Here is a 24,496-nt window from a genome sequence, read left to right as displayed (position 1 = left end):
CTAGCATTTTAAAGTATTTGTTTCAGTGGCTTTCTTAAATATTAGACTACTGTCTGTACAGTACTAATCTTGTGATTTACATCATAGTGTATTTTAAAAGGAGTTTGTGAAAGGATTGAATTATAATATCAACACTTGTGCCAAAGATATTGAACTGTTCTGAAAAGCTACTTGTCTTTTCTGACCTAGATACACAGTTTCAACTGTGGCAGAGGATGCCAGAAAGAGGAGAATGAGTGTTGGCAAGAGTCTAGAAATTAAATTATTATATTACTGAAGGATCTAATCTGTTTCTTAATTTTTAGTACTGTTACATATGAAAAGTTTTTCTGTATTGACATAATACTTGGTGAAGATATGCATTTTTTTGAGACTAAACCAATTGTTTATTTTGCCAAGGTGAAGAATGACTTCTATTTGTTTTAAAATTGGTGATTTTTAAAACACCAAATGACTGTTTGCTTATAACTAGATTGCAGGTTCTGAGGTGGTTTTGCAAGCTTAACTAATTAAGAAAAATAATCATGTCCATTCTCTTTCCAGATACAGTTTCTTTGCCATGCTCTGTTCTGTACAACGGCAACAAAAAGTCTTTTGAGAACCAAAGATACCCTTTGAAGCTTGTTTACCAAGGTGCTGGCTTACCCTTCAGAGTTAAGTGTGCTGCGTTGGGCACGGAAGGATAGAGGATACTTGAATACTTAACTGTTTCTTGGCACATTCATTGCTCCCTTTTCCTTTTGATCAGAATTGTCACAATAAGATATGTAAATTTCAAATAGCCTGATGCTATCACAGCCTTTTAGTGGGAAGAAAATAAATAGCCACTGAGGCATGTACAGTTAGGTACTACTTCATGTTTGATTGTGGTATAAAGGAAGGACTAGATTTCAGGTTGAGCTTTGAATTTTTTTTTAATTAAAATTTTTTTTTTTTTTAAGTCGGCTCCACATGCAGTGTGGGGTTTGAACTCACAGCCTTGAGATCAAGAGTTGTACATCCACCAACTTAGCCAGCCAGGCACTCCAGGCTGAGCTTTTAAAGATTATCGTGCAAAATTAAATATACACCTGCTCTTTGATTTATTCATGGCCACAGTAATGTGAATTGGAAAATGCTAGAGACCCAATCCCAGTTGTAGAGATGGCTCTGCTGGTGTATGATCATAGACAAATTATTTAACATTTTTGTATATTTGTGCTTTCATATTTAAAAAAATTTTTAATGTTTATTTATTTTTGAGACGGAGAGAGACAGAGCCTGAGTGGGGGAGGGGCAGAGAGAGAGGGAAACACAGACTCTGAAGCAGGCTCCAGGCTCTGAGCTGTCCGCACAGGGCCCGACGTGGGGCTCGAACTCACAAGCCTTGAGATCATGACCTGAGCGGAAGTAGGACGCTCAACCGACTGAGCCACCCAGGCGCCCCAGTGCTTTCATATTTTTAAAGATTATAAAATAAATTATACCATTAATTCCATATCTTACTACTTTTCAGGGGATTGTGAACATTGACTATGATGCTGTATGAAGAAATTATTTTGAGAAATTCATTTGAGTTTCTCCTTTGTGCCAAGCATTGCTCTAGGTGTACAAACCAAAGAGTAAGCAAAGATATGCCAGTGATAAATCCTATGGAGAGATATAAACAGGGTCAGAGAAGTCCTGGAGGAGGGGTTGCTATGCTATATATGATGATCAGGGATGGGCTCGTAGTAAGGATGTTTAAGAAGACAACTGAAGACGTAAAGAGGTATGTGCATATCTGTGATAATAAATAGCAAATGTCGAGGCTCTGAGGAGGGGAATGTGTGACTTGTTTGAGAAACAGCAAGGCTACCAGTGTGGATGGAACACAGTGAAGGGGGAGCAGTAGGGGAGGAGGCCAAGAAGTTCAGGGGAATCAGATTATTAGGGATTTGTAGGCCGTTAGGTGTTTAAGCAGAGACCAAGCCCTTGGAAGGTTTTGAGCAAAGCATGATATGACCTAATTTAAATTTTAAAGGGAACACTGTGGATGCTATTGCTCTAGGTAAAGAGAACAAGGTAAAGGTGAAAGATTTGGTGATGGATTAGATGGGTGTGGCAGGAAGAGAGCTGTCAAGGATGACTCTTTTTGAGATAAGCTATCAGAAGGAGTAGTTGCCTTCTCTTGAGAGAGGGAACACTGGAAGGAGCAAAGTAAAGTTTTGTGTTTTTTTGGGGGGGATGGGTCAGGAATTAATTTGGGGCATATTTAAAACTTTTATTAGACATCCAGGTGGATATGTTGATTATGTATTTGAGTGTGAGTCTAGAACTAAGGGTGATATAAACTCGGTTGCCCTCAGTGTATAGGTGGTATTTAAAGCCTCAAGCCTGAGTGAGATTGCCAAATGAGTGCAGGTACAGTGGTGAAGGGATTCAGTGTGAGGGCTGAGTCCAGCTGCATTCCAGCAGTCAGAGGCTCTGGAGATAAGAAAGAAAGGAGCCAGTGGAGTAATTTATGAAGTAGGAAGAGAACTAAGAGTAGAGTACTGGATGGAAGCCAAGGGAAGTAAAATGTTTCGAGTAGGGAACAGTCAGCTGTGTCACCTGTTGCTGAGAGGTCAGCTGAGGTGAGGACTGAGAATTGTTCACAGTATTTAAACACTATGGGAGTCCTAGGGGACCTTGGCATGAACTGTTTCAGTAGAGCATTGGTGTGAGAGGCTGATTGGGGTGAATTTAAGAGAGAATGGGAGGTGAGGAAATGGAAACAGAAGTGTAATCAGAGAATTCTGCTTTAAAAGGGGCAGAGAATTGGGTGTGGGGAGCTAGAGATCAAGGAAAGTTATGCGAGACAGAGAGCAGAGGGAGTGATTACTGGAGCTATATTCTTGAGTAGGCAAAAGGGGATGGGTTCTAGGAGGGTTTGAGTTGAAAGCTCTCCATTAAATAGGAATAGGAACAGTTCATTCATAGTAACAAGGAAGAACAATATATGGGAAAAGATGCAGCAAGGTTGGTATTTTGCATGAAGTAGAAAGCAGGATGAGCAGTCGTGTGAGGATATGGGAGGGAGGTACAGGCATTTGAAAAGAGAAGAGAAGATTGGAAATAATCAGTAATAAAGTGAATGAGTTTTATTTTTTTCAATGGGGCTTCTTGGACATTGCAGGATGGTTAGCATCCCAGGATACCAAATGTTGGGATTACTCACCTAGTCATTATGAAAACCAGGAAACTCTACCTCACATTTTCAAATCCCACAGGGTTGCAGTACCATCACTGTTTGAGAACTGTTGATTATTGGGCCTTTTGAGGATTGATCATGAATTTAGAAAACAACCAATAAACACAATTGTGTGTTGTTGTTGTTGTTTTTTCTCCTCCCTAGTCATATCCGTTTGTCGAGGGTTATCGGTGTGGCGTAACCTGGAGAGTTGGATTTAAGCAGAGTTGGAGTTTTGCCGGGAGAGGATAACAAAGGGAGTTGCTGATGTAAATGAGTGACACATAATGGATTGTGTAATTTCAGTTGGATAAGGATAGAAGTGAGGGCATGAAAAGGGTGAGGGATCGTGAAAGGTGGTAGGATTAGGGGATTACCGGCGTTGGTGGAGAGTGGTTGTCTGAAGTAGGAAAGAAGATGAAAACATGCAAGGAAAGGAAAACAAGGAATGGAGAGTCCAGAATTTTAGAAGGATCATCTGTGTGGTTATTGAAATTGCTAAGAATTATGCCAGGAGTAGAAGTTGATTGTGTGTCAGTGAGCTAAGTAGTAAAGTCCTGAAGGAATGGGAGAGGGTTTGGGGAATTAATCCAAGATGGGTGAAATAAGTCAAGTAAATAATAGAATTTGTGCTTATGGAGGAAGAGTCAGAAATTCCCTGTAAGTCACTGTGATGATGACTGAAATGATGATCTCTCATGGAGATAAGGGAAGAGATGGTGACCTTTCAGATGGAAACTTCTTGGATTCTTCAGTTAGGTGCTCCCTAAGGAAAGATAAATCCGGGGTTGAATTCACATTTTTATTGAGCCTCTCTTGAGTGCAGGTCATTGTACTAGGTGCTATGGAGATAAAGGTAAGTTATTTCATTCAGGAGCTTGTGATAAAAATAACTGAAGCTGAGTATTAGGAAGTTGAAAAAATGCTGGATGGCTCAAAGAAAGAAGGAATTATATTCAACTCAAGCACTGGATAAAGCTTCATGGAGGGCTATATTTGAGATGGGACAGTTGATGAATAAATAGAACAATGACAAATTCATGGTGGAGTAGAGGTTGCAGTCCACATAAGGGAAACGTTTAACTTAAAGCTTAGCGCTAGCACATTGCAAGGTGTTTGGGGGAAGAGTCATTATTCTCATTATGGCTGGAACTGCAGTGGTGAGAGAAAGGACGGAATGAATTACATTAGTGTTGTATTCTGGAGGACCTTGGTGCCACACAGAGTGGATGGATAGAATGCCGGTTGCTTGGGTGATGATTAGTCATTGAAGGTTTTGGAGGGGAATGTGATATTTTCTAGGTAAACTTTCCCATAAAGAAGGGCTGGAGTGGAGAGAGAATAGTGTAGGAGGGGATAAGTTCCTATAAATGGTAAAACACGGCAAAACTCGATACCGTAGTATATGGGACTTGAGAATACAGGTATCTTTGAGTTAGAAGCATCCTTTGTAGTAAAGCAAGGAGCAGAACTCAGGATTTCCATTTTCATGCTCTATCCCTTTTCCTGTTTTTAATTCAAAGTGCTTGTCTTACAAGTTTTCCTTACTTGGCTTTCAGAACAGCACAGTTTTTTTTTTTTTTTTTTAAGTTTGTTTGTTTATTTATATTTTAAGTAATATCTGTACCCAATGTGGGGCCCAGACTCACGACCCTGAGATTTAGAGTTGCTTGCTTTACCAACTGATCCAGCCAGGCACCCCCAGGATAGCACAGTCCTACTTTATTTACCTCCTATCAGGCCACTCCTTCTCTGACTGTAGTTGTGCCTCTTTCCTTCTGCTCTCTCCCATTCACTAGGATACTTACTCTCTTGGTGGTCTTGTGGCTTTACATTCTGCCTTTATCCTGAAAATTACCAAATTTATATCTTGATTCAGACCTCTCTTCTAAACTCTAAGTTGATACCCAGTTGACTACTTAAAATATCTAATCAGTGTCTGGGATTCAGCATGTACAAAGCTGAATTCCTGATCTTAATCCCAAAACTTGCTCTTCTTGCACCTTTCCTAACTCATCTGCTCAGGCCAAAAACCTTGATGTTGGTCCTGATGCTTCCAGTTCCCTCACACTCACACATCCGTTTTGCTAAGTCCCGTCATCTTTCCTTTCAGAACATATACATAATCTGATCACTAACTTCCCAGTGGTTTCCATTCTTCCACCCTTGTCCTCTCTATTATGTGTTTCCACATGGCAGTCACAGTGATCTTTTAAAAGGGGCACTTGGGTGGCTTAGTTCGTTAAGCGTCTCAACTCTTAGATTTCGGCTCAGGTCATGATCTCTAGGTTCATGAGATAGAGCCCTGTGTCGGGCTTTGTGCTGACAGTGTGGGATCTGCTTGGGATTCTCTCCCTCTTCTCCACCTCTGTGCCCCTCCCCTGCTTGTGCAAGCATGCACTTTCTCTCTCAAAATAAACGTTAAAAAAAATAAAAATATGAGTCTGATAATTATCACTTCTCTGCTCAAAACCCTGTAAGGGTTCCCCATCTCATAGTGAAAGCCACAGTCTTTAAAGTAACTAGAAGGACCCCCTGTTTCAGGAGCTGACAGGCTATCGCCCACGGACCATATTTGGCCTACTGCCTGTTTTTGTATGACCTGCAAGCTAAAATGGTTTTTATATTTTTAAATCCTTAAAAAATAAAAAAAAATTGCTATTTGTGAGGTGAACATCATATGAAATCAAGATATCTGTGCCTGTAAATAAAGTTTTATCGGAACACAGCCACTCTCATTTGTTCACATTTTATCTGTGGCTATATTTGCACTGCAAAGGAAGAATGGAGTGGTAAGGACCTTACAGCTTGAAAAGCCTAAACTATTTAATATCTAGTCCTTTAAAGAAAACATTTGTCATCCTCTGTCCTAAGTGATCTGGTCCTCACTCTTACCGCTCTGTCCTTGCTACCCTTTTCTCCCTCTACTTATCCTTCTCTAGCCCTCCGCTGACTTTGGGCTCCTAGTTCTCCACCTCACCAGGCACATTCTTCCTTTCCCTGCCAGGAATGCTCATTCCATACATGTGTGCTTGGCTGACTCCCTTACTTCGTCAATTCTTTGCTCAGGTGTCTCCTCAGTAAGGGCTGACCATCTGCAAGGTTGCATTTCCCCTCGTATACTGCCTTAATGGACTTGCACTGCCCCCTTCTTTCTTTTTCATAGTACTTCACACCTTCTAACATACTGTTTAATTTACTTAGTTTTGTACTTATGGCTATGTTGTTTTTCCCTCTCTGCTCTTAAATAACAAAGGTAGGGATTTTTGTCTGTCTTGTTCACTGCTACATCCTAAGAGCCTAGAATATTGGCTGGCATATTATAGGTGCTCAATAAAGACTTGCTGAGATGCATTAAACTATTGGTTCTTTCACCAAACAAGCCATCTAACTGGGTGGCTACAGTTCTGTCATGTAACTGTTCTGTCAAGGATTGGAAAGGACTGGTGTCTGTTTCAGTGAGGAGATGTTTTCCTGTTACCACTCTGGTTACTTGCTAACATCTTTTTCATCTTGCTCAGGGACAGTAAGTATTCAGAAAGTGTTCTGGTTCAATGTAGCTAGCTCCTACAGCCCATTCTTTTTTCTTTTTCTTTTCTTTTTTTTTTTTTTTTGATGTTTATTTTTGAGAGAGACAGAGCACAAGCGGGAGAAGAGCAGAGACAGAGGGAGACACAGAATCCGAAGCAGGCTCCAGGTTCTGATCTGTTAGCACAGAGCCCGACACAGGGCTTGAACTCACAGACCGTGAGATCATGACCTGAGCCGAATTTGGACGCCCAGCCCACTGAGCCACCCAGGCGCCCCTCCTACAGCCCATTCTATGTTAGGATTGTAGCCATGGGTACCACTCTTGTTTAAACTGTTAATTGGGAATGAGTGCCTGGCTGGCTCAGTCACTTGAACGTCTGGCTCTTGGTTTTGGCTTGGGTCATGATCTCATGGTTTGTGAGTTTGAGCCCCACATTGGGTTCTGTGCTGATTTCATGGCACCTGCTTGGGATTCTCTCTCTCTCAAAATAAATAAACTTAAAAAATAAATAAAATCTTAAAAAACAAACCCTGTTAGTTGATAAAGGACCTTTTGACCTGAGCCCAGTGTTGCAAGGCTTCAAATGACACGGTGGGATTGAGCTTTTCCATCATTCTAGGTATTTTGGGTAAGGATGAAAAGCTAGATTTTTGGACTAGGTATATGTAATTTGTAGGTTTTTTGGTTTTTCCTTATGTACCTTTTTTATGTAGAAAATGAAAGAATTTCCAGAGGAACATTGTGAAATTCAGTGTTATTTTTATTTGTGTGTGTGTGTGTGTGTGTGTGTGTGTGTGTGTGTGTGTGTGTGAGAGTGTGTGACAGAGAGAGAGAGAGAGAGAGAAAATGTGTGTGGGGGAGGGGCAGAGTGTGAGGGGGACAAGAATCCAAAGCAGGCTTCATGCTGAGAGCAAACAGACTGATGCAGGGCTTGAACTCATGAACTGTGAGATCATGACGTGAGCTGAAGTCAGATGCTTAACCAACTGAGCCGCCCCGGCACTCCTGAAATTCAGTGTTCTTTTTGTGTGAGTATTATATATAAACTCAGTGCCACCATGTAGAGAAAGTTTATTTGAAGGTATTTGGGGGAGGAGTATTTGCTCTTTGTGTGTCTGAGTTGATTCATACCCTGTTGTACTCCCAAGCATGGTGCTGGGTACAGAATAGACAGTTAATTAGTACATATGTATTTGCTTGTGAATCTCATTATCTTAAAGTGATCTTGGCGTATCAGTGAGGTCTTTTTCTAATTTTACCATACCCATCTTTTTTTTTCTTTTTTTTTTTTTTTTACAATTTATTGATTTATTTTGAGAGAGAGGGAGAGAGTGAGCGCATGGGTGAGCAGGGGAGGGGCAGAAAGAAAGGGAGAGAGAGAGAGAGAGAGAGAGAGAGAGAGAGAGAGAGAGAGAGCCGCACTGTCAGCACAGAGCCCCATTCAGAGCTCGAACCCACAAATGGTGAGATCATGGTTTGAGCTGAAATCAAGAGTTGGACATATAACCAACTGAGCTACCCAGGTGCCCTATCCTTTTCCTTTCTTTTAAGTTTGTTTATTTTTGAGAGGGACAGAGGGGCAGAGAGAGAAGGGGGAGGAGAGAGAATCCCAACCAGGCCCTATGCTCTGCTCTTAGCTTGACATGGGGCTTGGTCTCCTGAATGAAATCATGACCTGAGCCTAAACCAAGAGTTGGACTCTTAGCCAGCTGAGCCCCCCAGGTGCCCCATCCTTCTTCTTCTTTTTTTTTTTTTAAGTGTATTTATTTTTGAGAGAGAGAGCAGAGCATGGAGCCTGATGCAGGGCTCGGTCTCATGACTGTGAAATCATGACCTGAGCCTCTGAGGCCTGAGTGGGACTCTTAACTGACTGAACCACCCAGGTGCCCCAAAGCCTTTTACCTTTCAAGGTCAGTTACAAAAGATGTAACATCACCACCAAGAGTGTAATCCATGAAAGAAAAAGTTGATGAGTTGGACTTCATTAAAATTAAAACTTCTGCTCAACGAGAGACTATTAAGAGAATGAAAAGAACTCTTAAAACTAAAGACCAAGAAAACAGACAACCCAATAAAAAAAAAAAATGGGTAGAAGATTTGAACAGGCCACCTTACCAAAGATGTACAGATGGCAAATAAGCATATGAAAAGATACTCAACATCCTGTGTCATCAGGGAATTTTTTTTTTTTTTTTTTTAATTTTTTTTTTTTTCAACGTGTATTTATTTTTGGGACAGAGAGAGACAGAGCATGAACGGGGGAGGGCCAGAGAGAGAGGGAGACACAGAGTCGGAAACAGGCTCCAGGCTCCGAGCCATCAGCCCAGAGCCCGACGCGGGGCTCGAACCCACTGACCGCGAGATCGTGACCTGGCTGAAGTCGGACGCTTAACCGACTGCGCCACCCAGGCGCCCCTGGGGAATTTCAAATTAAGCAACAGTGAGATACCACTGCACACCTATTAGAAGGGCTCAAGTCCCAAACTTTGACAACACCAAATGCTGATGAGGATGTGGAGCAGCAGGGACTCATTTACTGCTGGTGGGGATGTAAAATGGTACGACTGTGTTGGATGAAAGAGAGTCTGGAAGTTTCTCACAAAGCTAAATTAAACATTGTCTTGCCATATGATCCCGTAATCGTTCTCCTTGGTATTTACCCAAATGGGTTGAAAACCTGTGTCTACACAAAAATCTGCATACGAATGTTTATAGCATCTTTGTTCATAATTGCTAAAACTTGGAAGCAACCGAGATGTCCTAAAGTAGGTGAATGGATAAAAAACTGTGGTCCATCCGGACACTGGAATATTATTCAGTGATAAAAAGAAATGTCAACTCATGGAGGAATCTTAAATGCATATTGCTAAATGAAAAAGGCCAATCTGAAAAGACTACATACTGTCTGATTTTAACTATATGACATTTGGAAGAAGGAGGGTTTGAATAGGTGGGACATGGGATTTTTAGGGCAGTGAAGCTGTTCTGTATGATTCTGTAATGGTGGATGCATGTCATTATACATTTGTCAAAACTAGAATGTACAACACAAAGAACCCTAATGTAAATTATGGACTTTAATAGTGTTGCATAAACATTGGTTCAGCAGTTGTAACAAATGTATCACACTGATGTAAGATGTTAATAAGGGAAACTGGGGGCGCCTGGGTGGCGCAGTCGGTTAAGCGTCCGACTTCAGCCAGGTCACGATCTCGCGGTCCGTGAGTTCGAGCCCCGCGTCGGGCTCTGAGCTGATGGCTCAGAGCCTGGAGCCTGTTTCCGATTCTGTGTCTCCCTCTCTCTCTGCCCCTCCCCCGTTCATGCTCTGTCTCTCTCTGTCCCAAAAATAAATAAACGTTGAAAAAAAAAAAAAATAAGGGAAACTGTATGTGTGTGGTATGGAGAAGGGGTACATAGGATTTTCTCTATTTTCCACCCAATTTTTCTATAAACCTGAAACTCTGAAAAAAATCCACTGTTTGAAAAAGCAGTGCTCGAATCCCCAGTAGCTGGGGCACCTGGGGGGTCTCATTTAGTTTAAGCATCTGACTCTTGATTTTGGCTCAGGTCATGATCTCACGGTTTGTGGGATTGAGCCCTGTGTCAGGCTGTGCACTGACAGCATGGAATGTGCTTGGGATTCTGTCTCTCCTGTATCTACCTCTACCCCTCTCTCTCTCTCTCTCTCTCTCTCTCTCTCTCTGTCTCTGTCTCTGTCTCTCTCTCTCAAAACAGACAGACATTAAACAAAAAGAATAGTAACTGTCCTTCTTTATTAAAAAAAGAAAAGAAAAAGCAGTGCTTGATTAAAAAAGTGAAACACATGCACATGCTTATACATATACATTCCACCTGCTGCGTAAAGCTGCTCTTATTTAATAAGTAGAGCACACCTAATATTTTTCTATACTCTGTTTTTAAATGTATACATAACTCATGTGTTAACACAATGTTTTATTTGATATTTGAGGGCTTTTTTCCCCCTCCCTCCTAAAGCCATTTATTGAGCGTGTAGTGTTTGGCAAATACTCTTAGATATTTTTCATTTAGTTTGAGGTAGATCCTATTTCCCCCATTGCACATGTGGAAAACCTCTGGCTCAGAGAAGTGACATGGCAAATCAGGTGCTTTAGTCTAGGCCCATTTGGCTCAAAAGCCTGTGTGCTATATAGACTTGGTAATTCACATAGACAGATTTTTTTGAGATTGCTAAAGTTTAGCCCCTAACATAAGTGTAAGTGCTTTTAGAGTGAAAATATTATTGAAGATTGTCTAGGTTTAAATTGGCTTTACTGTGTACTTTTGCTTTGTGTTTTCAATTAGGTTATATTACCTCTTTATGCTCTAGTTTCCTTATGTGTTAAATGGAGATAGTAATTGAAATTGTTGTGAGGATTAAATGAGTTAATATATGAAAAGCTCTTTGAACAGTGCCTGGTACAGAATATGAGTTACATAAATGTTACCTTATTAATTAGTAGCAGAATTTCATTTCATAGATAAAAGAAACTGAGACCCAAAAAAATGAAATGATTTTCTGAGTCATGTAACTTTCTAAAGTCACTTAGCTATTAAGTGGCAAAGTTGAGTTTTTTTTTATTTCAAGGCCAGAATTTTATCTGCTGTTAATTGTTTTTGTTTGTTTGTTTTGTTTTGTTTTGTTTTAAGAAAAACTCTTGACTCTGAGTTTGGTTTGGGACCAGGAGGCCTTTGTCCTTGATTAGTTGTATGGCCCTTAATATCTATAGTTCTTTTGTAAGCTGAGGGGTGGGTGGCGTTGGGCCAGACGATTTCTAAGTTGCTTTTACAGCACCAGCAGAACATTGCTTTTATCATGGATTGTTGAACTGTGCTATAAGTCCTGAAGTTCCTTGAGCTGCTTGATGCATGCATAGGGTGGTTACTCTCTGTGCTAAATGACTGAGGAATGCTGTATTTTGACACTGGTGATCCACAGTTTCTCCACTAACATCACCTTTCTTTTTAATGTTTATTTTTTAGAGAGAGAGAGCGAGCGAGCACAAGCAGGGGAGAGGCAGAGAGAGAGAAGGAGAGCTAGAATCCAATGTAGGCTCCAGGCTCTGAGCTGTCAGCACAGAGCCCAATGTGGGGCCCAAACCCCCGAACCATGAGATCGTGACCTGAGCAGAAGTTGGACACTTAACTGACTGAGCCACCCAGGTGTCCAAACAATTAATTTTTTTAATGTTTATTTTTGAGAGAGAGGGAGAGAGAGTGAGTGTGAGTGGGGGAGGGGCAGAGAGAGAGGGAGACACAGAATCTGAAGCAGGCTCCAGGCTCCAAGCTGTCAGCACAGAGCCCCGTGTGGGGCTCCGACCCGCGCACCGTGAGATCGTGACCTGAGTTGAAGTCGGACGCTTAACCGACTGAGCCACCCAGGCGCCCCAGCTTTTTCTCAGCATTCTTCCCTGCTTTCAGTCTACCATCTTAATATGGTTGAATTTTTGGCCTTACTTTTTTAGAGTGAGGCACGTGAACTTTGCTATCAGTTCTCCGCTGAACACATAGCAATCTTTTTTGGCTGCTGGATTCACAGCTAAATACTAAATGGTTGAATCTGCTAGAATGGTGGAGTAGGGTTGGGAATGGGAAATGGCCAGACTTAACTTGTGTAGTACGATCTGTATACAAAAGGATCTTTGAGACATATCTTACCATGGGATCATGTTTCTTAACTTCTTTGTATGAAAAGACCCTAAGAATTGTAGCATGTGTGTGTTCTCTCCTTTGTGTGTTATGTGTGATAAAGTAAACCCCATTGATGAGTTCAGTTACATAATCTTTTTTTTTTTTTTTTTTAAATCAAGCTTCACCTTATTTCAGGTGGATTTTGTGGAGTCAGGGAAGTTGGTTACAGGATATGAATAGTTTTGCATGTAGGTCACAGCTGAGTATCATTTGACTAAAATTGTGGGTTTGTTTTTTAATGTGCAGTATTGGGGAGTGTTATGTTACACCTATAACTTTCCTAGTCCCAAAAATTCAAAAAGGATTTGTTTTTCTTTAAGAGAACAACTGATAGTATTCGGAAACTGTTACAGGCAAAAGTATGGGGTGGGGGGAGTTCCTTATTTAAAGGAAATTTAAAGGAAAGATATTGAGATGAAGAGGAAGCTATTTTTTGTGTTTATTTTGTGGTGTGTAAATAACTTCTGATATCCCTGATATCCACGTAGGTGATCATGTGTTCTGTTTTGATAGTTACTCTCTGTTTTTTTTTTTTTTTAAACATCTTGGCTTATAATTTATAAGGATTTCATCAGTGCTCAGAAGAGTTTACTTTTACCTTATCTGGAATAAAATCTCATAAAGATGGAATAAAGGGGTAATAGTAATTAAGTCTCTGGGCAGAAATATACGGTGGGATTTTGACTACAGTCATCCATGCGTAATGAAGTCAGGATCTAGTGAATATTGAGGAATTTGGCATAATAGCACATATAGGCTAAAATCTGGGAGCAGGGTCTCTCAGGAGTTAGGGGAACAGAGCCAAAAAAGCATTCTGAATTTTAGGCCTAAAAATGATTAAAGAAGAAACATTGTGCCAACATGTACTGTCTGATGGCAATATCAAATGGAAAAGCTTCATGGTTTCAATTAATGGTGGTATTATATTTTCAGGTGGATTATCTACTTTTTGAATAGGTCTGGCTAATGCTAATTTTTTTTTTAATTTTTTAAAAAATTTTATTTTTTTTAAGAGACAGGGACAGAGCATGAGTGGGGGTAGGGCGGAGTGAGAAGGAAATACAGACTCCACATCAGGCTCCAGACTCTGAGCTGTCAGCTCAGAGCCCAGACACAAGTCTCGAACCCATGAACTAGAACAAGATCATGACCTTAGCTGAAGTCGGGCGCTCAACTGACTGAGCCACCCAGGCGCCCTGTGGCTAATGCCAATCTCTAATTGAAAGTCTTATGATCAATTGCAACATTGTTGCCACCAGTAGTGGTAGTACTTTTTCAGGTAGTACTTCTTTATTTTTTATTCTAAAAAATTTTTAATTTTATTATTATTTAAAAAAATTTTTTTTTAAGTTTACTTACTTTGAGAGAGAGAAAGAGAGCGAGCCTGGGCCAGGCAGAGAGAGTGGGAGAGAGAGAAAATCCCAAGCAGGTTCTGTGCTGTCAGCACAGAGCCCAACCCGGGGCTCAATTTTCATGAACCCTGAGATCATGACCTGAGCTGAGTCGGACACTCAACCGACTGAGCCACCCTTCAGGTAACACTTCTTTACTGAATCTGTGTCTGTTAATGTATTTATCTCACTGAGTATGAGTCAGCCAGCTGCCACACTGTGGCTACCAAGGGGGTTACTTTTTTGGCCATATCACTTACGCTCTCGGCCCCAGGCCTTCAAAAGATACGTTTAGCTTTTGTTTGAAATGAGGTCATTTTCCTCTATAAAGATTATTTCTTTTTAGTCAATACACATGTTTATAAGCTCCACATTCAGATATGAAACTGCTTGTAAATAAGCATTTTTGAAAAGTTGTTTTTCTTTTTGTCTTGCAGGTGTATTCCAGAGAATAAGTCTTCAAACACCTTTGCCATATTGTCTCTGAGCTGTCAGGGGACTCAGGCTTATGAGGAGGTACTGTCACACAAAACAGTGTCTAGTGAAGACGACAAGAAAGTGGGGAAAGGACTGGAAAAAGAAGCTAAAACACTATAGGAAACCATGGTAGGTATTATTCATGTTTCCTTAATTTAGTTCTAATAAATTCCAATTAGTTTAAAATCGGAAATGTTAATAATGAGGGCAAGTAAAAAACAACGGTGTTAAATTTTGGCTCTCGTGCATCAGACAAAGATGGCACTCCACTATTTAAGCAAAGCCAATGAGTTCAGATTTATTATGAGCCCTTTAAACCACAAGATGGAGCCCCTTGAGCCTTCAGGCCATAAATTATTAAATACTCATAAATAATATTTTCTAATAAAACTGGTGTTAGCAAACTGATAGAAGGATGGCTTAGGTGACCTTGAACTTGAAATTATGTAATTTTTCACTAGTCTTTTCTCTGAAGTTTAGTTTTTTCCAGTGGAAATTAAAAATCTTGAACCAGTCCTTTAATGAGTGATGTGAATGGTGTAGGAGTTTATGAAGTTTGAGTATTGAACTCAAAAAGTCACCTTTTCCCACATGCTTTCAAAGTAACAGGATCAAGTGTTGAGTGTATTGGGGGCACTGAATCTTCTCTCAAGAAACCTTGCTTTTTGTGGGAAGTTCATACTCAAATGAGATGTTAAATGAGATCGTAACCTTTGGTGCCTAGTGTATTAACTGGTAAAATGTGTTGAATTTTTTCCTCTAGTATTTTGGTTCTGGAGGATGTTGTGTGAATTTTTTCCCTAAGTATAAGTGAGAAAAGGCTTAAAAAAGATGTTATAAGTGGGAGAAAAAGCACAAAAATATTAATCATCAGTATATTTGAAATATGTTGTTTAGCAAGCCTGATGGTATTTCTTTAAGTGTTAGTTAATTTTTAAAAAATTTGTTCTAGGGATTATAACTTAGTTGATTTCCTCTTTAGAGAAGAAATTCTCCAAATATTTTAGTTCTGGATGGTGGGCAAATGTTAACTTGGGATTTTCTCTGTCATTTAGTTTTAGTTGAGATGTAAGAAAGGACACTGGGACTTGGTGTTTTCTCGAATATGAAATATTTGCCTCTTCAGCTCATTTATTTATTATAGTCTTGATATTTTTACAATTTATATGTTTTTTAATATTATTTGTCATAGTTGATAAAAAAAAATTCCTTTCCTAGTTTATTCATTTTAAATTTAGGTTTTCTGGTGTAGTAATTTAATTGGTTGGTAGGTGTTTTCCAGTGCTATTGCTTTACTTCTTAGATCTTAGATTTGAATGGTAACTTTCTGTTTCTGCATAGTTCTTTTCCAATTTAAATGTATAAATCTCTAAACAAATCCATTTGGACCTTGTTAGGGTAAATAAGATGCCCCTCCTTTTTTTTTAAATATGTTTTTTTTTTTCCAACGTTTATTTATTTTTGGGACAGAGAGAGACAGAGCATGAACGGGGGAGGGGCAGAGAGAGAGGGAGACACAGAATCAGAAACAGGCTCCAGGCTCTGAGCCATCAGCCCAGAGCCTGACGCGGGGCTCGAACTCACGGACCGCGAGATCGTGACCTGGCTGAAGTCGGACGCTCAACCGACTGCGCCACCCAGGTGCCCCCCCCCCGCTCCTTTTTTTTGTCCTACCTCTTATTCTTCCATTCATCATTGTTTCATGCTGCTTGTCCTGTCACATCCAGTAGACTCATGGATTTAAGATTTTGGATTTAACATTGCCAGTCTATGTTATTTGTGAGGGAAACACCAAAGGTTTGTGGTATGTAGCGATATGTAATTTTGTTAAGGTGAAGCCAGTATGGAGGACTGAGTAATTTAGCTAACTAAGTAATTTAGTAACTCACCCTACAACTAAATAACAGAGAAGATCTCAAGTTAACATCTACCTCCCATGGCCTGCAGCCATCCAGAACTAAAAAATTAGTAAATTTCTTCTTGTCTAAAGAGCAAATCAAGTAATTTAATAATTTATCCCTAGAACAACTTAGCGTCTCCAATTTGTTATAGGTCTGTTTTGTTTTCTTGTTACTTATTTAGGGATATGAGAGTAAATCTCAAGAAATGATGAAAAAGTTTATTTCTTTGTGGGAAAAGGCTCCAATTAGAAAACTGGTTGTGAACTTTGAGCAAGGAGAAAATCTGGACAGAAATGGTTTTTATCTAGAAAAAAAGCTTTGTGATTGATTTTCATCCTTTTATTATATTTGAGGGCTTCAAAGGATTATTTACCTTTATAGTTTGCTTCATTTTATAGGGGACAGTAATACTATAGTATTTACTACTGTCCAAATTAGTATGATTTTTAAACATTAATACTCAAAAACAAAACAAAAGAGACAGGACTGATAAAGAATTGAGAATTTTTTATTTTGTGGTAGCCTTTAAAACAAAATATTTATCGGGGCGCCTGGGTAGCTCAGTCGGTTAAGCGTCCGACTTCAGCTCATGTCATGATTTTGCAGCCCGTGAGTTCGAGCCCCGTGTCGGGCACTGTGCTGATGGCTCAGAGCCTGGAGCCTGCTTGGGATTCTGTGTCTCCCTCTCTCTCTGCCCCTCTCTCTCATGCTCTGTCTCTCTCTCTAACTCTCAAAAATGAATAAATGTTAAAAAAAAAAATTTAAAAAAACCCAACAAAATATTTATCATCTAGCACATAAAAGTTCATATAAAGACACTCTAGCCACCCTTTAAATGGAATACTTTGGGCTTTATGGAAACTGAACTATCTTATCCCTGTTCATTTTGCAGTGTACTGTTACAAGTGTCTTCATGGTATTTGTAAATTTGGAAGTATTCAAAAGTTTTTGGAAGTGTGAGTCATGAGTGTGGAGGATATAGTCTATTAAATTTTCATGAAATTCATTCTATTTCTAGGCTCTAATCTGCTCCACTGATTTCTGGGCCAGCGTGTCACTTCAATTACTGCTTTTTAAATTTTTGATATTTTGTTTTCGTGTAATTATACCACTCATCCATCTTTGTAGAATATTTCTTGATGGTTTCATTGATTTTTTTTTCCCCCCCAAAGGAGCTTTAAAATGATTTTTGTTGAGTATTAAGGAAATCTATCTTGAGGGGATTTTGATTGAGAATGTAATACATTTGTAAATTACTTTGGGAAGTTGATTCTTTTGCAGTATATATTTTCCCCCTTCTGGAGTTTGGAATGTCTCCTACAAATCTATTTTAAAAATCAAGGCCTTGCACCAGAGGTTTCAATGCCAAATAGTAAATAGATTTCTAATGTGATCCATAGTTTTTCTATAGTGTTGACACATAACTTTGTATTTTATATTATTACTGTATTATGAAATCTCAATTTTTTAAGGTGCCAAAGTCCTCAGCAATTTGGAAAGGAATGACTGGTTATCATGAGTCACCATCATGCATTTCTAGATACTTTCTCAAAGCTAAGAAGTATCTGTTTCTCGTAGATGATGTGTGATACAGATGACCTTTTTTGAAGTGGTATTCAAAACACTAGATTTGAGGTAAATGGTAATGTGCATTATACCAAGAGTAACCTGGATGAATCTTAACCAAAACATGAGGGAAGGATCTCTAATTTTCTTTCTTTTTTTAATGTTTATTTTTGAGAGCATGAGTGAGAGAGGGTGTAGGGGATGCACAGAGAGAGAGGGAGACATAAAACCCAAAGTGGGCTTCGCCCTGACAGCAGAGAGCCCAATTCAGGGCTTGAACTCACTAACTGTGAGATCATGACCTGAGCTAAGGTCGGATGCTTAACCGAATGAGCCACCCAGGTGCCCTGGGATCTCTAATTTTCTGATGTGGTTTAGTAGAATGAGGTTTTTCTTCATATTCCTGTGCAATTTTTTTATTGTCTCAACATTAATTGTTTCACAGTAGTTTGATAATTAATGCTGTGATTTGACTTAAATATTCAATATTTGCATATCCTACTTTTCAGGTAATATTCCTTGTATTGAAGTAATTGTTTTCTTTCTTCTTCTGACAGAGATCTATTAGATCTTTTGCCAATGATGATCGCCATGTAATGGTGAAACATTCAACAATCTATCCATCTCCAGAGGAACTTGAAGCTGTTCAGAATATGGTGTCTACTGTTGAATGTGCTCTTAAACATGTCTCAGATTGGCTTGATGAAACAAATAAAGGCACAAAAGCAGAGGGTGAGACAGAAGTGAAGAAGGATGAGGCCGTAGACACCTATTCCAAGTGAGTGTGGCCTGACCTTTGTGGTGCTTTACTGCAGCGCTTGGAAAAGCTCAGGGTTCTCTTCCACTGGGCTATGTTAGGTTCTTTAGGTTTTCTCATTTATATGACCGTAGACAAGGAAGTAAATGTTTGTGGAATTTTTCTGAGTTACATTTGAAACGAAAGCAAGAAAAGAATAATAATTAGACCAGAAAGAGAAGATGGACTTGTTCAGGATGCCTTTTGAGAGTGCACCAAGCCCTTTAAAACTGTCATTTCTGGAGATTATGAAATGTCACCTTTTTCATGTGTTGGCTTAGCCTCCTAAATTCAGAAATAAATAGTTGTGTTTTGGGTCTCTGGGGAAATCATAAAATGTCATTTTTTTTAAAGGTATTTAAAAATCCTGGTGGAAAAGAGAGAATGCAGGAAAATGTGTTCTAAATGTATTTTTGACCTTATCTACCTTGTTGATTCCTAGTGTTCAGCACAGTGTCTTGCACTTAGTAAATGCTCATTGGGTATTTGAGGAATGAATGAAGGACTAATGGGAGCCAGAGCCTTCAGCTTTATAGCAGAGTATTCTCAGTGTTGTAACAATAGTAAGAGATGAGTTAGATGAAGCCGCAGTATAACTGCAATCAGATCATGGAACTCTGTGTGCTGTAACAGTAAGCTTCTTGTCTTGAGCAGTGTCATTATGATTGGAATGAGTATGATTTACTTTAAAGGAGAAGCTCATTTGACTTACTGTATTTATAGGATTAAGAGCATTGCTTTGGCTGCAACTTATAAATTGAACATGGAGGTTATAGAATTTTTTCTTCAGCTTTCATTTCTAAGTGTTAGATAAATAAGAGGATGAATGCCTGGGTGGCTCAGTTGGTTGAGCGTCTGACTCTTGATTCTGGATCAGGCCATGATCCCAAGGTTGTGGGATTGAGCCCTGCGTCAGGCTCCACGCTGAGCACAGAGCCTGCTTAAGATTCTCTTTCTCCCTCTCCCTCTGTGTGCACGCACTCTCTCTGAAATAAACAAAGAAACAAAAGTGATAAATAGATAAAGAATAGTGGGGAGGTATTGATAAATTGATTTTCTTCACTGACAGTGTAACCTTTTCATCTTCAGATGCAAGGTAATCAGTTTCAGTTTTCAGTTGAACCACATAATTCTTTAACCTTGTTAACTCTTTGCAGGTAATGTCTACATTGTGTATAGTCCTACCCTTGTCAGTTTGAAGGTTCTTGGCAGTAATTTTTTTCTTGTATATTACGGTTTTAAAGTAGATACTTCCAAATTTGGGGGCTTATGTTAATTAGTAGTAGAATCCAGTAATCTAGCCCCAGTCTCTGTGCAAATTGAATAGTCATGCACTCCATATTTAAATTGTACTTTGGAATGTGTTTATGCCCTTTCACAAACTTTTTTAAAATTTTGATGAAATGTGTATAACAAAATTTGCCATTTTTATTTTTATTTATCTATTTAAAAAATTTTTAATGTTTATTTTTGAAGGAAACAGAGCATGAGTGGGAGAGGGGCAGAGAGAGAGGGAGACACAGAATCTGAAGCAGGCTCCAGGCTCTGAGCTGTCAGCACAGAGCCCAACGCAGGGCTCGAACTCAGGAGCCGTGAGATCATGACCTCAGCTGGAGTCGGATGCTCAACCGACTGAGCCACCCAGGTGCCCCATACCATTTTGCAGTGAGAGAATCGCAAGCAGTCTCTGGGCTGTCGTGCAGAGCCCAATGTGGGGTTCTATCCCAGGAACCCTGAGATCAAGAGTCAGACGATTCATCATTTTTTTTAAAAAGTTTATTTATTTTTGAGAGAGAGAGAGTGCGTGCAGGGGAGGGGCAGAGAGAGAGCGAGACAGAATCTGAAGCAGGTTCTGAACTGTCAGAGCCTGATGCCGAGCTCAAACCCACGAACCATGAGATCATGACCTGAGCTGAAGTCGGACACTTAACTGACTGAGCCACCCAGGTGCCCCAGATGTTTACCCATTTTTAAGTGGAGTTTCATTTATTGTTGGAATTCAGGCCTTCTTAATACTTCTTCCGTTGTTTATTTTTAAGGCTGGACAGACTTTTGAAAAGTGTTCCAGCAGACTTTTGCTTAACTGGATCAGGTCACTGTGTTTTTAAAAGTTTTTAAAAGATAATGTGCTCCACATTTTCATTTGGACTTGTAAATATAGCTCTATGTGTGGGTACTCTTGACTGTAAAGTCTTTCCCTTTTGTGAACAATCCCAGGCTGAGCACTTTTTGCAGTTCCTCCCATGTGGTAGAGCTCAGGGACTGCAGAATGTTTGGATCCTTATTTTGTATAAAACAGAGGCAGGCACATCTTCCAGGAACAGAGCTGTTTTCTGATCATAAACACGAATTGAGCTGCTGATGTATGCTAATTACTATAGAGGGCACCAAAGTGGGTGAGGGCTAGCTTCTATTTATTAAGCACCTTCTATTGCCAGGCACTGTTAAGCAGCTTGTACCTGTGTACTCTTTCTTTTTTTTTAACTTTTTTTTTAATGTTTATTTATTTTTGAGAGAAAGAGTGCAAGCAGGGGAGGGGCAGAGAGAGAACGAGACACAGAATCCGAAGCGGGATATAGGCCCTGAGCTGTCAGCACAGAGCCCAACTCGGGGCTCAAACTCACAGTTCATGAGATCATGACCTGAGCTTAAGTCAGCCGCTTAACTGACTGAGCCACCCAGGTGCCCTGCCGTGTGCTCATTTTACAGACTACTCAAAAGTCAAAGAAAGGTCCCACTATTTATGTTATTAGGAATATGAGGGCTCTGTTCTTAATGTTAAGTAATACCCTGTGTTTGCTTTACAATATCTCCTATATTTAAATTCAGTACTAAAGTTGGAGTTCATTTCTCTGCTCAGTCTTGCTGTCTTCTGCCTAAGACCAAGCGTATCCTAATTATGATACAGAGTTTAAGTAGCAAGTAATAGTGGTTAGTTAATAATGGCTCGCATGTATTGAGTGCCAGTTACTGTACCAGACTGTTTTTCACATTATGTTATGACAAATCTGTTAGTCTCTGTGATTATCGTTTCCCTCTTCTGCCCCCATTTTACTATAGAATTTTCAGTTGCTTCAAATTTGCATATGAAAAGAGTAGCTCAGAATCATTAACAAACTTTAACTTGCTTTAGGTCAGTGAATGAGTGTGTGTGGTGGAGTCAGGATTCCTATTCATCTGTTGGACCACAGGTCCAGTTTTCTTAGCATCTTTGTCTCAAATTTCTGTGACTGTGTAGATCAGGGAGAGATTGTATGCTGGTTCTGGGGACCAGAAAAAACTTGATGAAGGCAGTAGCATTTGCAGTAAGCTCAGAGGATGGCTAGGCTTTCTGCAAACAGCTGAAAAGTGGGGGAAAAAAAATCTCAGCAAAGATCTAGGTGTGAGAAAGCATCGGGACCATTTAGGGAATGATAGCTGTTGTTTATTGAGCTATTAATATATGCCGGGATCTGGGCTAAGTTCATTACTTACATTAAATTACATGATATTCTTAGTACCACTCTGTAAGGAAGGTATTTTTTTTCTATTTTACAAATGAGAAAGTGAGTTCAGAAGAGTCAGGTAATTTGTAATTTACCTAGTGTCACCATAGTGAGTGGCAGAGCCAGAATCTGGACCAGGAAGTCATGTTGTCTTCTCAGTCGCCTCCCAGGATGCTAAATGTTTACTTAAGTGTTCAGTGGGACACCTGGAAAGAAATAGGCAAAGTGCCATCCATGCAGTGCTGTTGGAAGATTATTCTGGTAGTGGTGTATTGTATATAGTAGATTGGAGGTGGCAGAAGTTAGTCGTTAAGGCCAATGAAGAGGTGGTTATTGAGGTAGTCTAGGTGAGAGGCACTTCGAGCCTGAAAAGAAGCTAGTTTGAAGGCATTTGTTTGAGGGTGATTGTGGAGGGAGAATTCATCACTATTACTAGTTTGGGGAGAATGAGAAGATGAGAGGACAGGGATACAGAAGAAGAAAGAATCAAAGGCGATGGACTCTCTTCTTAATACCAAATAATTTCCTATTTGGATCACTTGCTTTAAAACCCTTTTTCTTTCTGTATTCATACTACCCTTACAGTTTTTTTATTGATTTAATGTTTATTGCATCTCGAAGGTGTGCCAGCCACTTAACCAGTCTGGATTATTTATAACTTCCTGTCTTGTTTCTACTGCCACAGTTTGTTTCTCTCCCTTCTCCTTTCTCCTTCTCCATTCTCCACTCTCCACTCTGCTGATTCTCTGCCCTAGCCAGAATGACCTTTTCTCTCTTTAACCGTATCAAGACTGCTGAAGTCAGACTTTCAGATTGCCTTGCTTGACCTCTCTAATTTTGACCTCTTCTTTCTCTGAACTTGGGAAGCAACCGTAACAATGTAAAGAATCCGAGTGTTGTGATTACACCAAGTTAAGTTTGAATCCAGGCTTTGTGTTTTACCATCTCTCTGAACTTGAACAATTAGTCAGCTTTTCTGAGATTCACATTCCTTGTCTTTTAAATGCAAACTTGTTGTGAAGTTTAAATCAGAGTTTGTGACACACAGTTTGTCCCCTTTAAGCAGGTTACTTTTTGTACTTAACTACAGTGTAAGCCTCAGAAGCAGGGGAGATTGGATTTCCTTTAGTATGTGTTCTGTTCTCAAAGGCTTACTTGTTGAATGACTGCTAACATTAGTTACATTTTTGCGATATGGGAAATGAACCAATAAGAGATTTTTAGTATTAAAATTAAGGATAGATGTTCATATTATTTTGATGCACTAGTCCATGACTATGTTCTTTGAATGTTTGTTCTTTTAGCCACAGCCGGATTTGGAATGCATATACTGGCAGAATATCTTCGGTTTCTTCCTTCATTCCTCAGCTTTTTAGTTTCGTTGCATTATTCTGCTTTCCCCATAATCTTTTGTGGATTCCTAGAATGATACAGCTAGAAGGCTCATGTAGCTGATAGCTGTTTTGCAGTTATGGATACTGAGCCAGCAGGCTCTACTCTGCTCTAAGAGTAGAGTTCAGGTCTTTTAAATTTCCACCCTGATGCTCTTTTTCAGTATACTTTGGTGTTCAGGTTTTCACAAATTCTTTAATTACTAATAACAAGATAAAAGGAGGAAGTTTAAAAATAATTTAAAAAATGTTATTTAGGGACTTTGCTAATAAGCAGTATAGATGTAATAAAGAATTAAAAGATCTGTAGTATGAAATATGCTCCCTATTGATTCCTTAGGGAAGATAAATACTTTATTAGTCTTAAATCCGAGACTTAATTTTTGATCATATGAATATCCAGGAAGCCAAGTGATGATTGATAGTTTGAGAAATAGGTTGTAAAAGTAATCATTTAGACTTTTATTTTTAGGGATCAAGGTGGTCGGACATTGTGTGGTGTAATGAGGATTGGCCTGGTTGCAAAAGGCTTGCTGATTAAAGATGATATGGACTTGGAGCTGGTTTTAATGTGCAAAGACAAACCCACAGAGACCCTGTTAAATACAGTCAAAGATAATCTTCCTATTCAGATTCAGGTGAGTACAGTTTAATTGCACCTCTAGGAGAATTTGTAAAAAGGTGAAAACAGGTAGTGACCTTGATGAAATCAATGATAAGAAATTGGTAATAGTAAAGGGTAGGGTACAGACAAAAGGAATGCTGCTACTCTGGGTCAGTGACTCGTCCATCACATTTAAAACAAACTTCTGCTGGTTAGCACTCAGGATATATTTATCGGATTCAGATGGCCCTTCAATTTTCAGGTGTGCCTTGCTCAGAGGCTTCATGTTTTTCAGACTAGGTCTCTCAGCATTGTAAACCTCTTGGAAGGGGTGGTATAATGCAGAAAAGATCAAAAAGAGCCTAGACAACTAGAGACTTTTGTAGGTGATAACTTTTCAAATTGAAAACTCAGTTAATTTAATAGTCACCCATTCATTCATTCTGTTAATGGA

The 24,496-nt window shown here is 39.5% G+C and overlaps 1 protein-coding gene across 4 annotated transcripts in view; it reads left to right on the top strand.

The window, feature by feature from the left end:
* LOC115500147 (spermatid perinuclear RNA binding protein) overlaps positions 1-24,496 on the top strand; it is a 140,874-nt gene that overhangs the window by 65,471 nt on the left and 50,907 nt on the right. For 3 of the 4 annotated variants that reach the window (XM_030294510.1, XM_032595675.1, XM_030294508.1), the window contains exons 2-4: positions 14,260-14,428; positions 18,324-18,544; positions 23,911-24,076. In XM_030294510.1, the coding sequence (XP_030150370.1) occupies positions 14,426-14,428; positions 18,324-18,544; positions 23,911-24,076 (390 nt within the window). In that variant the 5' untranslated portion in view covers positions 14,260-14,425. Of the gene's footprint in view, positions 1-538; positions 634-14,259; positions 14,429-18,323; positions 18,545-23,910; positions 24,077-24,496 lie in introns of those variants that run through there. The other variant, XM_030294509.2, reaches the window with a different exon arrangement.

The sequence above is a fragment of the Lynx canadensis genome, chromosome D4 (assembly GCF_007474595.2).
Source record: "Lynx canadensis isolate LIC74 chromosome D4, mLynCan4.pri.v2, whole genome shotgun sequence".
NCBI classification, from domain to species: Eukaryota; Metazoa; Chordata; class Mammalia; order Carnivora; family Felidae; genus Lynx; species Lynx canadensis.
Note: the sequence above shows the minus strand (reverse complement) of the source record. Positions and strands in the feature narration are given on the sequence as shown.